The 14,194-nt window shown below is 34.0% G+C and overlaps 1 protein-coding gene across 1 annotated transcript in view; it reads right to left on the bottom strand.

The window, feature by feature from the left end:
• The window catches only part of Ubxn7 (UBX domain protein 7), a 53,931-nt gene that overhangs the window by 23,109 nt on the left and 16,628 nt on the right, over nt 1-14,194 (bottom strand). Inside the window, exons 2-5 of the mRNA XM_046457900.2 lie at nt 12,259-12,406; nt 9,607-9,674; nt 2,403-2,468; nt 760-872 (exon numbers count right to left, since the gene is read on the bottom strand). Coding sequence (XP_046313856.1) covers nt 760-872; nt 2,403-2,468; nt 9,607-9,674; nt 12,259-12,406 — 395 coding nt within the window. The remainder of the gene's footprint in view (nt 1-759; nt 873-2,402; nt 2,469-9,606; nt 9,675-12,258; nt 12,407-14,194) is intronic.

Here is a 14,194-nt window from a genome sequence, read left to right on the forward strand (position 1 = left end):
CTACAATTTAAAATTTATGCATTATTTCTGGTATTTTCAATTTAATATTTTTGAACTTGGGTTTCTCAAACAATGGAGAGTGAAACTTCAGATAAAGGACAACTATTGGGCTAGAGTTGTGGCTCAGTGGTAGAGCACTCGCTTAGCAAGTGCGAGGCCCTGGGTTTGATCCTCAGCACCACATAAAAATAAATAAAATAAAGGTATTCTGTCCAATTACAACTAAAACATAAAAAAAAAAAAAATTTAAAGGGATAACTACTACACAACTCTAGGCTGACTAAATGAAAAAATAAACTCATTTGGTCAAATCAACCTTATTGGAGTTTTCTGTTATATGATAAACTTAAAATTCTGAGGACAATACAAAAGAAATTCACGGTATTTCTCAGTGAACAAACAAAAAGCTACAGGCAAAAGATGCCTACAAATCATAAATAGTTAAACATTCACATACTATTCTCAGTAGTAAGTCAAAGATAAACTAAAAGTAAGGTTTTTAAGAAGCTATCAAAATGTCAGAGATTCTAAAATGATACCACACAAGGCTTTTCAGAGAATACCATCAAACTAGCACTCTCAATCTACTGCTATTAGAAATGGATTTTGTAAATTGCAGGCAGAAACATAAACCAATGTAATCTTTAGGTGTATCATGTAAAAATACTTATTAATATGCCAATTCCTTTTTGTTCTTAGGCAGAAAAATGGTGTTGAGAATGCAGAAGGTTTTAAGGCATTGAATCTTCAACAACTTACTGTTTCAAAGCTGCCTTTATGCATCAAGTCAATGGGTGGCCGGAACAAATCTGCAAGGGTAGTTAGTTTTTTATCTATTGCTCCTCCATTTCTTAGCTCCTGTTCTTGCCGAACTGCAACACAGAGGATGAAAAAGTTTCAACTGGCCAGTAAAATAAAAGACCCATGAGTTACATTAAAAAAAAGCTGTCTAAACTAGAAGAATTACTGAACAATGTACTTGACCGCCAATGCAAATATCTAATGCTGACTTTAGAAAAAATAAAATAAAAAGGTTGATCAGGAGGGAGTCTTACAACTCGGTAGTGTTCCTGATCCAAATAATAAAAGCAGATAATTAATTTAAAATAATCATTTGGGGCTCAGGTGTAACTCAGTGGTACAGCATTTAATTAGCATATTCATGACCCGGAGTTCAATCTCTAGCACCTTCCTCCCCCCAAAAAAGTCATCTAAAATAATTCCTTTCATATATTCAAAAACTAACTTTACTTTGGAAAAATATTTACATTTATCTAATTTGGAAAGTAAAATTAATACATGTGTTGCTTCTAACTACATCTTTTGAGACTCCGCCAGTATGGATGATGACCAATGCAGACATTCCCAATGTTTCCAAGATAACAAGATCAGTCTGTCCCTCAACAAGCTCATAAGTAAACTACAAAATCAAGCACAGTCCAAGAGTTCCTCATAATTTCTCATAACACTGTCCTTTTCGTAGGATTCCATTGCTAACCCAATACTAAGTCCTCTAAAAATATATGGCCAAGATTCTTCTAACTCATTCTATTAAAAGATATGAATCTATAATCCCAGCTACTCAGGCAGATGTAGGAGGAATGAAAGTTGGAGACCAATGAGTATAATTATTGAGTCCCTGCCTCAAAATAAAAAATAAAAAGGAGCCGGGCAACAGTGGAGCAGACCTATATTATAGGCACAGGTCTATAATCCCAGAGACTCAGGAAGCTGAGGCAGGAGGATCGCAAGTTCAAAGCCAGCCTCAGCAACTTAGTGTAGCCTAAGCAATGTAGGGAGACTCTGTCTCAAAATAAAACATAAAAAAGGCTGGAATGTGGCTCAGTGGTTAAGTGCCCCTGGGTTCAATCCCTAGTACCAAAATATAAAATAAAAAAATAAAATAAAAAGGGCTGGGGATATAGCTCAGTGGTAGAGCACCCCAGGTTCAACCTTCTGTACCACCCAAAATCTTATTCCAAATAACTGTAGTTAAAACATTGATGATGGCTGCTTTGGGTCATGTGCATTTTCTTCTCTTTTTCAATCCAACCTAACAGTTTTTGTTATAGTCATTTCTTCCACTGACAGATGGGATCCTGAGGAATATCAGTTTTTCATTTCCTTAGAATCACCTTTAAGTGCTCATGAACAAGCTAAATTGATAAACTACCAGATTTCTTACGTTATTTCCATCTCCATTATTATTCCTCTATAACCAAATAGGTTAGAAAATAACAACAATTTAGCTCAGAGTGAGTTCATCATAAACAGACTGAATTCATAATTTCATTTTTCCAATAAATTGAATTCTCAAAACAATTATGCCTAATATTAATTATTTTTTCCATTTTAATAGGAAGGGGAAGAAGGAGATAATAAACTTGGTCCAAGATACCTACTAGTTTCAGTTTGAAAATCCCGGAAACCATCAAATATTGAGCGGGCAGGTCGTCGTCTTTTAGGAGCTTTAGGGGGAAAAATAGAACTGATCAAAAAAGTTAAGCATTAATTTTGAAACTTAATTCTAGAAACTTCCTTATCTATAAGTTCTAAAACACTTATATATTCAAAATGATACCCACCCACAAAAAATAAAGTTTTAAAAACTTTTAAGTCATTCATAATTAATCTAACCATCTTCAGCACAATCATGTTTTACAAATGAGAAAATTAAAGCCCAGTAAGAAGGAGAGCTGACCAAGACAAAAAGCAAAGAACCCAGTGGTAATATTAGGAAGAAAGATTTTTAGGGCAATTCTACACGTAGATGAAATAATACATGCTGTAAATGTCCAATTCAGGTTAGCCAAAGGGATATGACTATCCTTTGGTATACCACTTGAATAACCAAGACTCAAAAATTGTCTTAGTGAATGGATGCACATGAAGAATTGTAAACACCAAAAAAAATCTTGAATTTTAGAAGGAAAAAGAAATCCCACTATAACATAATAGCTTAGTAACGGAAAAGTGAATAGAATGACAGTCTTCTGTTCCCCTGTATGGTGTCTACTACCCAGTCTTTAGGTATTTTATAGGTTAGATCTAGAGCACCATCATCAAAATATTATCTTTCATATAAAGTGGTCTTATGAAATTACCAAACCACTTAGTACATTATAATAAATAAGGCCATTTAATGATTTTTTTCAATATATAGTTATTACGGTAGCTTTATGGCAAGCCTGGCCAGCATATAACCAGAACATTCCATATTAATGAATAATGATTAGCAGCAGGATAAGATAGAGTATAACATCCCCTACCCCATGCCAAAGCATCCTTCTCAACAACTTGTATTTGTCATTACACAGGACAATTATTTCCATGAAAACTACTAAATAAAAAACATAACAACAAAAAAATGTGGAATCACATGTTTAAAACCTTCGTTCTGTTAAAAAAAAAAAATATATATATATATATATATATATCACTCACATGTCTATATATCAATATTTATGTTAAAGAATTTTAAAGAATTGCTAGACACAGTAGGACGCTCCTATAATTCCGGATACTCAGAAAGCTAAGGAAGGTGGATCATAATTTGAGGCCACCCTGGGCAATTTAGCAAGACTTTGTCTCAAAAAGTAAAAGGGGCTGGACATGTTGTACTTCAATGGTAGAGTTACCCCTGGTTCAATCCCCAGTACCACAAGGGGGAAAAAAAAAAAGAAAAAAAGCAAGCAAGGAAATATGGATTTTCAGACCATCTTCACATTATTTTATATCTACTGATATTCTTTTAGTTGAAATATAGGAATAAAATTAAAATTCAGCCCCACACAGGCATGTAGTTACAAAACAGAGAAGTGTTTTAATAATCTTATTAGATAACTGTGGATATTTTTTGATACTATGCCAAAACTCAACTAGTGGAAGTTTCTTTTTTATTATGTGGTCTTGAGAAAACATGAATAATATATATGTATACATGATTGCTTCTTCAATTTAATCAGTAAGGTTCAATGTTCAGTTTCTTTTTTTGCCCCATTTTTAAAAACTGGTCCATTACAGTTGTACATGATGGTGGGATTTAATGTCATATATTTGTACATCCACAAAATATAATTTGGCCACTATTGTTCCCCAGTATTTATTTCCCTTTCCTCTGCCCGCCTCCCTCTCTCTGGTTCCTTTTCCTCTATCCTACTGATCTTCCTTCAATTTTCATGAGTCTCTCCTACACATACAACCTTTCCATTCCTTTTTTTAATCTTCCACATATGAGAAAAAACATATGACCCTTGACTTTATGAATTTGGCTTATTTTGCTCAGCATGTTTTCAAGTTCCATCCTGTTTCCTGCAAATGATATAATTCCATTCTTTATGGCACATAAAACTCCAATGTGTATATGTACTACACTCTTTCTTCATTCATCCATTGACAGCCAGCCAGGCTGGTTCCAAATTTAGTTACTGTGAATTATGGTGTTATAAATATGGATATGCATGTATTGCTAGAGTATGATGACTTTAATAAATACTGAGTAGTGGTATAGCTGGGTTATACAGTGGGGTTCCAATTGCCTGGTCTCTTGAGGAAACTCCATACTGATTCTATTATGGTTGTACTAACTCCACCAAGAGTGTAAAAGTGTTCCTTTTTCTCCACATCCTCTCCAGCATTTATTATTGCTTGTATTCTTTACTTGTTTTTAATTTTTGTGTGTGTTGTGGTACTGAGGATTGAACCCAGTGCCTCACATGAGCCAGGCAAGCGCTCTATCACTGAGCCACAACTCTAGCCTCTTATTGTTTGTATTCTTGATGGCTGTCATTCTAACTGGAAGTGAGATGAAATCTCATGTAGCTTTGATTTGCATTTCCCTAATTGCTAAAGATGTTGAACATTCTTTCATATATTTGTTAGCCATTTGTATTTCTTCTTTTAAACCTGTCTGCTTAGTTCATTTTCCCATATCAATTGGGTTATTTTTTGTTGGTGGTTAGTTTTGAGTTCTTTATATATTCTGGATATCAATCTTCTTTTAAGAAAAATAGCTAGTAAAGATTTTCTCCCATTCTGTAGATTCTCTCTTCACATTTTTAATTGTGTGCTGTGCAGAAGCTTTTTAATTTGATTCCATCCCATTCATTAACTCCTGGCATTATTTCCTAAGCTTGAGAAAGTCAATGCCTGTACCTATATGGAGTGTTGACCCTACATTTTCTTCTAGGAGTTGCTTAGTTTCTAGTCTAATTCCTAGGTCCTTGATCATTTTGAGTTCATTTTTGTGTAAGGTGAGAGATATGTATAGTCTCATTCTTCTATATATGGATAACCAGTTTTCCCAGCACCATTTGTTAAAAATGCTGTCTTTTTGGCTGGAGTTTTGGCTCAGTGGCAGAACGCTTGCCTTGGACATGTGAGGTACTGGGTTTGATCCACAACACCACATAAAAAAGAAACAAACAAAATAAAGATATTTAAAAAGAACTTATTTAAAACAAAAATGCTGTCTTTTCTCCAGTGTATATTTTTAGCACCTTTGTCAAGGATCAGATGACTATTATCTGTGTGGTATGTCTTTGTGTCTGTTGTTATGCTAGTACCATACAGTTTTTGTTACAATAGCTCTGTAATATGACTTGAAGTCAGGTATTGTGATACTTCCAGCATTGCTTTTTTGGCTTAGAACTGCTGTGGGAATTCTGGGTCTTTTAAGTGGTAAAAGGTTTGTTGCAGCATGAAACCTAAAATCTTATCAATGAGCTTTTCATATTTTGTCCTATTAAAATCCATTATTCTAGGTGGCAGGCGGTCTCTAAAATGAACCCCAATTATCCCTTACTAGGGCTTCATTAACTGCTCTTCAAAAGGCCCATGTATGAAACGTTTGGTTCCCACTTCATGATGCTATTTGGGAGGTGGTGGAGTACTTGAGACATGAAGCCTAGCAGGAGGAAGTTAGGCCTTTAAAAGTATGCCCTTAAAGGAGGATGCCAGGCTCTTCCTCTTTTTGCTTCCTGACTGCCACGATGTGAGCTGCTTCTTCCTCCAGGTGCTCCCACCATTATGTTCTTCTGCTTTGTCCCTGGACCAAAAACAGTGACATTTGTCGACTGAAACTCCAAAACTGTGATCCAAAATAAACCCTTCCTATTTTTAAATTGATTATCCCAAGTACTTTGCTATAGCAACACAAAACTTACACATACATCCCTTTCTCCCATTATTTATAATCTATATGTGAATACCCTGATTATTGATGGTATCAAATAGAATGTGGCAGAAGAGATGGGATGGCATGGCATTTCCAAAAAGACAGTAGCTTCCATCTTGGGCAGTCCTCTCTGACTCTCATTTGCTCTGTGATAAAGAAGTTATATTGCTAACCAAGAGTGTTAAAGGAGATCCTCCTCCATTCAAGCTTTGAGATGACTTATAGCCAGCAGACACCTTGATTAGGGACCCTAACCAAAGGCACCCAGCTAAGCTATGCTTGGATTCCTGACCCATAGAAACTGTGATATAACAAAATATTTGTTTGTTTTCAGCAGTTTAATTTTGGAGCAATGTGTTACACAGCAATAAATATCTAATACAATCCATCTTGAAGTATGAATTAATCTTACCAGTGCATAATATTTTATAATATCATGCATTGGTCATTTAACAGTACTTATTCACTGACCTAAGTAAACATTCCAAATATGGACCATTTCATTACAATATCAAAAAACCAACAAACTAACCAATAAAACATCTGTTAAGGGCTGGGGTTAGAGGACTTGTCTGGCACATATGAGGCACTAGGTTCAATCCTCTTAGCACCACATAAAAATAAATATGGGTATTGTGTCTAGTTACAACCAAAAAATATTTTTTAAAAAATCTGTTGATTCTAGGAGACTTTACTACTGATTTGAGAAAAAAAGTCTTTAAGTACTGGGGAGGTATTAAGCTTACAATAGTGGATTCAATTTTTCTAAAATTCTGATTTTACTTGAAAACTCTTTAAAAATCACTGATAGGATTGTGGCTGTAGCTCAGTGGTAGAGCACTTGCCTAGCATGTGTGAGGCACTGGGTTCGATCCTCAGCACCACATAAATGAATAAATATTTTTTTAAAAAAGATCACTGATAATAAGTATTATCAGTTATCTTGAAGTAACAAGTTCACTCTTCATTTTCTTTTTTTTTTTCCTTGTGGTGCTGAGGATTGAACCCAGGGCCTTGTGCATGAGAGGCAAGCACTCTATCAACTGAGCTATATCCTCAGCCCTCACTCTTTATTTTCAAGAACATGTCTGCCAAGTCCCCAAATCTAATTATACTGTCAGCAAAAAGTTGCTAATTTCAACTCAAATAACCGTACAAGTATTTCTGATTATGACAACCACAGTACTTTCAGCATGCAAAAGTGTATTCTACATACACATCCTATTTCAGAGTATTTTGAAAATGCATATTCACAAGTAAAGACTTAATGAAAATAATCCTTTTTAATGCTTCATCAAGAATATTACAAAAGACAGCCGGGCACGGTGGTGCATGCCTATAATCCCAGAGGCTCGGAAGGCTGAGACAGGAGGATCATGAGTACAAAGCCAGCCTCAGCAAAAGCAAGGCACTAAGCAACTCAGTGAGAACCTGTCTCTAAATAAAATATAAAATAGGGCTAGGGATGTTGCTCAGTGGTTAAGTGCCCCTAAGTTCAATCCCTGGTACAAAAAAAAAATAAAAAATAAAAAAATAAAAGAAAACTGCCTTTTTAATTATTTTGTAAATTGAGCATGTGACTGTGAAGAAGTCTATGACTAGTGATACAGTTTGGTGCCACTGCCCTAATCAACTAAGATGCTGACAGTCTGACCCAGCATTCCACACTGCTTTTAAACCATCAATTCAAATGTCACTCTGGTGAAAAGGACAAACAACTTCTTAGCATTATTATAAAAATAGTTTTAACTTTGCAGACCCCCTAAAAGGGCATTAGGAACTCCCAGATCACCCTTTAAAACCATGCTTTAAATCAATACCTGTCCTAAGAAGAAAACATTTCTGCAAAGACCCTAGTCAAGTTATAAGAAGACCTAATAATGATAAGACTGACTTTTTAACTGTATAAAGTCACTCTCCCTCCTGAGTGTATGTCATTCTAGAAGAAGAAGAAAAAAGTGTGGTTTTAAATGAAATCCTGTTTGCTTCTGTTCAACAGCAAGACAAAAATTCATTTCCTATGGTTTTACCACTCAAAGATCTTGCCTATGCCTTTAAATAAAGAGAAGATAAAGCTTCTACGAACATTATTCTTCAGCTCCAAAATCAGTTCATAGCATTTGTATGGAAAAATATGAACAACATATTATTATATCTGATATAATAACAGCACAATGACTGGCTGACCTGAATAGTTCAGAAAGGATTATTATAGTATTCTGATTTCAACATTTCCCCCCAACTTTATTTATTTCTGAATCTAGAAATATTCATACACACACATCCATATATGCAAGTTTCATGTCTGCAGATCAACACTGGGAGAAAAATTTGAGAGAAAAAGAAAATGATTCCATACTCAACACATAAAGACTTTAGTGTCACTATTCCCTAAACAATGCAACAACTATTTGCAAAGCATTTAAATTATATGGGATATTATAAGTAAATTAGAAACTATTTAAAGTATACAGGAGGACATGCATAGATTATATGCAAATATTAAGCCATTTTATTCAGAGACTTGAGCAACCATGAATTTTGGTATCCACAGAAGAAGGTGTGAGGGAGAGTCTCCTAGAATCAACTCTCTGTACACATAAGACAACTGCATTTTTATTTTTGGTATAGTAAAGTCTATAAAAGACTGCCAAGTTAAAAGTTTATCTTTAAAAAACTCTCAACTTCAAAATATGATATGTCAAGATCATTGTACTGTCATGTGTAACTAATTAAAACAAATAAAAAATTTTAAAAAAACCTCTCAACTAAGGTGCTTTTTCAGGTCAAATGATTTGGTTAATAAAATTTTCTTCATCTTCTCACAACTTATTTCTTTTCTTCCATTGTACAAAACTTTACATAAGTCTCTTGCTCTCAACTTACAAACTATTTCTGTACATTGCTGTTCTTAATATGTACAATATGTATTTCCTGTCTCAAAATGAAACATTAAAAAAAAGGGCTGAAGATGTGGCTTGGTGATAATAAGAGACCCTGGGTTCAATCCCTGATACCAAAAATAATTTTTTTTTTTAAACCAGAAGCAAGGGAGTTGACTTTTTATTTATTTTTTAAGTACAGTTTGTATTTATTTTTTAACATATATATATATATATATATATATATATATATATATATATATATGAGAGAGAGAGAGAGAGAGAGAAGGAGGGAGGGAGAGAATTTTAATATTTAGTTTTTAGTTTTCGGTGGACACAACATCTTTGTATGTGGTGCTGAGGATCGGACCCAGGCCGCACGCATGCCAGGCGAGCATGCTACTGCTTGAGCCACATCCCCAGCCCTAAATTTTTTTTTTACAACACTTAAGTAACACCCTGAACAAGCCTTCATATTTCTTGGTTTTTAACATTAAAATCCTAGAGACAACAACAAAATCAATTAAAGGGGAAAAAAACTGAACTTACCACCAAACAAAGGTTCTGGTTCTACTAATATTTCCTGCTTTTGAGGAATTGGGGCACGAACTTCTTCTCTATTAAAAAAGTAGGAAAATATCAAATGAAAACTGTTTTCTAATACCTTTCTAATACCTTCAAACTAATTATTGTGAATACATTTAAATTAAGTAAAATGAACCCCAGACTTAGTGACTTTTAGGAACCACAGTAATCATGATAAATGTGTTTTAGTTGATATCCACAGAGATGAACTAGAGTAAAATACCTTGCATAGAGACAGTCTTATAAAGACTGTCTTATAAAGACTGTTTTATAAAGTCTTATAAAGACTCTTATAAAGACTGTCTATAAATATCTTATAAAGAACAAATATAAAAATAAAAAAAATATTTCCCACCCCTTCTCAGGTTCCCCACATCAAATTTTTACAGGAAAAAAGACAGGATTTACCCCCCAAAACAGACCAAAAATGGTAAAACAGGCTTAACAGAAGTACTATCACATTACCTAAAATGACAGATAATTAAATCACAAGGATATATTAAAGTGAGATCAAATAAATCAACAATGAGTTTTATGTTAAATTACAAAAGACACTAATACAGGTATAATCTTGGGTTATATTTAGTCTATTTAGTAAGTAATCTTGGGTTACTTACTAAATAGACCCAAACAGAAGATATAATTACATATCTTTTGAAAGTCAATTCTCTTCAAAGTTCACTTCCACAGGTATACTAACAATTCATCATGTAGAATTCAATGGTACAGCACCCCTGGGTTCAATGCCCAGAACCTCAAAAAATGTATTTATTTTTAAAGCACAATTTAAAAAATACATTTTATACAATGAGAAGGGCAGATATGTGCCCCTAAATCAACTCCATCTACTATTCATGTTTCTATAAACTAAATCATGTTTTCATATTGATTCCCATTAAAAATCTGAGCCATGGTGGAGGAGAATGAAATATCACACTTGAAATAAATAGCCAACATTAACATGAAAAAAATGTTATAAAGATCCCTAAGGCCCACACTTCATGTGGAAACAATACTGTATTAATATGGAACTAGTTCAACAAAACAATACTGTATTAATATGGAACTAGTTCAACAAAAGAGGCAATTATGCCTGTATATGATCTGGTTTTTAAATTTATCTCTAATTTAGTAAAAATAAAATACTAGTATTTTGCCTCTTCATATTTAAGAGGATTCTTCTTGAATTTTATATATAATGAATGCTATAAAAAGGAATATTAAAGTCTCACATGAGGATTTTTAAATTTTGTCTCAAAAATCAATGGCTTGGGATTCCCAGCTCTGGGGCCCCTTCTCTTCAAATAAAGTCTATCCCTATCACTTTTGCAATAAACCTGCTGCTTTCTTTAAAAAAAAAAAAAGGCTCGCCAGACGTGGAGGCATATGCCCATAAGCCCAGCAGCTCGGGAGGCAGAGGCAGGAGGATGGCAAATTCAAAGCCAAAAAAAAAAAAAAAAAAAAAATCAATGGCTTTCCACCGAGAATGGTGGCATAAACCTGTAATCTCAGCTACTAGGGAGACTGTGGTCGAAGAATCCGAAATTCAAGGCCAGCCTGGGCAAATTAGTGAGACTCTGTCTCAAAATTTTTAAAAGGGGGTTGAGGTGTACCTCAGTGGTAAAGTGCTTGCCTACCATGGACAAAGCCCTGGATAAAAAGCTCTTGCCTTGCACATGAGAGCCAGTGGGTCTGATCCTCGCACCACATAAAAAGAAATAAATAAAATAAAGGTATTGTGTCCATCTACAACTTAAAAAAAAAAAGGCCTTTCCTTTGAGCAAGTTTCAGGCCTAATATTTTCCAAAGACAGTTGAAATTCTGCCCAACAGGTATTTATTTCAAACTCTCATGGTATTAATTGTAAAGAGCAAAACAACCAAATCTCTTCACCATTATTACTATTCTCTATTTATTATAGCTCAATAAGCTGAGAATGCTTTTAATGATTAACTACATATAACTATTTAAGGTAACCAAAATTATTTGTCCTTTTTTCAAAGTAAATTAACTTTTTTTTTTTTAAGTGCTAGGGATTAAACCTAGGGCCTCATGAATGCTAAGCATACACTCTACCACTGAACTATACCCCCAGACCAGAATTAGTTTTTAAAAATTTTTCATGGCAACTCACATTCCTGGGACAATTAAGAAAATCTAGAATTGGGAAATATGAGCTTTACTGGATTTCTGTATCTGCTGCTTAACTGCTATGTGGCTCAGAAAAATTGCTATGCCTCTGCTTAGCAATGTGGGCAATAATGCTGTTCTATTAAGTTCTTCCTCCCCCTTTGGCTATTGTGAGGCATTCAAGCCTTGCCTCTGGCCACAAGCCAATCCTAATCATGCAGCTTCACTCTCCACCATGCCACTGCTGGCCTCCAGGACTTCATGTGGAGCCCATGAAGTCTGACTGAGAGAGAATTTAAAAACAGACATGACAGTGCTCAAGAGAATTCAAGGTATATAAATACAAAAATTTTCACTTTATACTTTTTATGAGGCTTCCAACCTTAATTTTTTTTTCAAGACCAGAAAACGACCTAACTTTGATAAAAATGCAACTAGTTAACTTAGGCAAAGGATAGCTCCTAACAATAAAAAATAAATTCATACTCTGTATGTGGTCTGACAGTGGAGACGCTTGCTGAACTGGTACTGGGCTCTTCAGCGATTCCTCCACCATCCAAAAACATAGTGACTGCCATCTCCAGATTATTGTTGCAGGCTTCAAGCATATGTTTTCCTACACTTTCACTTGCACCTGAAATAGCAAAAGGACAGGGGGGGAAAAAGCTTTAAAGATACCTTCTTTCATTCAGCTTCTGTTAAAATACAGAACTGCCAAGCAAATTAATAATCCTTTCGTTTTTAAATAAGTTCATTTTTACACTGTTGGCTAGCTAGTATGAAATATACAGAACTAGAAAATAATGTAGCAGCATTAAAATACTCATTTTTTATACTAAATCGAAAACTAAATAAAGCATTCCTTCGCTATTTCTTTAAATGACCTAAGTATATATTTGTTAATAAATTTTAAAAAGATAAAGAAAAATAAAAAACTACACCATTCTATAAAGTTAGAAATATTTTTCTGTTAAAAGGAATGCATTTTAGTTAGCATCTGCTTGTTACAAAGCATTTTTAATATGAAAGCAAGAAAAAAGTGAGACGGGTCATTTTTGTCTAAGATATATAACTAAATCAAAATCTGATAAGAAATAAGGATCTATCATTTAATACTGGTCCTTACACTGATGTATAAATAAATCTGCAGTCTGTTAATATTAAATGTAAATTAGTGAAAACCTTTAAGAAAACAATTCTACAACAAGTACTAATGATCAAAAATACTCCTTTTTTGTCTAGTAATGTAATATGGACATCTAGTCAAAAAAATTAAATCTATGGAAAATGTATATGCATAAACTTGTCTATATATGTCCAGAGTAGCTTCAGTTAAAAATGAAAAATTGGAAACAACATAAATATCCGATAACAGAATGTAATTTAGAACATCCATTTGATTTAATACATCGTGGCCACTATAAAGTATCAGATTTTCCATTTGGGATTTTTCTTTATCTGAATCATGTCCCTTAGAATTTCTTTCTGTTGGTAGTAAATGCTCTTCTAAGTTTTTGTCTGAAAATATCTATTTTACTGTCATTCCTGAAAGATGGCTTTACTAGGTATGTCACTGCAAAGCTGACAGCTAAGTACACTGAAAACAACATTCCAATGTCCTCTGGCTTCTGTTGTTCCTAATGGGAAATCAGCTGTCAGACTAAAGGAAATAGCCATTTTTAAGATTTCTGTGACTGTGACCTGTTTCCTGTCTTTCACTCTGATTTGTTGGGACTAATTTTATTTATACTCCTTGGGATTCAGGGGATTTCCACCACTTATGGATTATCTTTTATCAATTCTAAAAATTCTTCAGTCATCTGTGAGCGATTTAGGAGCAAGCAGGAGAATAAATATGTATTGATAAAGCTCCAAAAAAAAAAAATTATTCAGTCACTTATTTGACTATTGCCTTACCCCTCAAACTGTATTTCCTTCTAGAATGCCAATTAAATTATTAGAACTCTTCACTCAACCTTTCTTTCATATAGTTATTGTCTCTTTATCATTCTATGCTGCATTCATGGTTACTAAATACAAAAGCTATCTCCCATTTCACATTCTCTTTAGCTGTGCCAATCTATCTATTTAATTCAATTTAATCTTTTATAAGTTCTATTTCTATTTCCTTATCTACTTGGTCATGTTTCAGAAAACCTTAATTTTTCCATTCAAGCTTTCATTTCTTCAAGCATATTAATCAAACAAATATTTTATTGAGACACAATATAAAATTTTTGCAGTCTCTATGGGTCAATGTCTTTCTGTTTCTCCTGGTTTTTACTGTGTGTGCCATGGTTTCTTCAAGATTTGTGATTTTTTTTTTTAAACCGATCTCGTGTGCTTTGGAATTTTAATCTGAAGATTTTTGAATACTGGGTTGAAAGCTCATCCCTCCTAAGAGGATTTCATAGACTTTGCA

The sequence above is a fragment of the Marmota monax genome, unplaced genomic scaffold (assembly GCF_021218885.2).
Source record: "Marmota monax isolate L192 unplaced genomic scaffold, Marmota_monax_Labrador192_F-V1.1 WCK01_AAM20220418_F8-fsc00052, whole genome shotgun sequence".
NCBI classification, from domain to species: Eukaryota; Metazoa; Chordata; class Mammalia; order Rodentia; family Sciuridae; genus Marmota; species Marmota monax.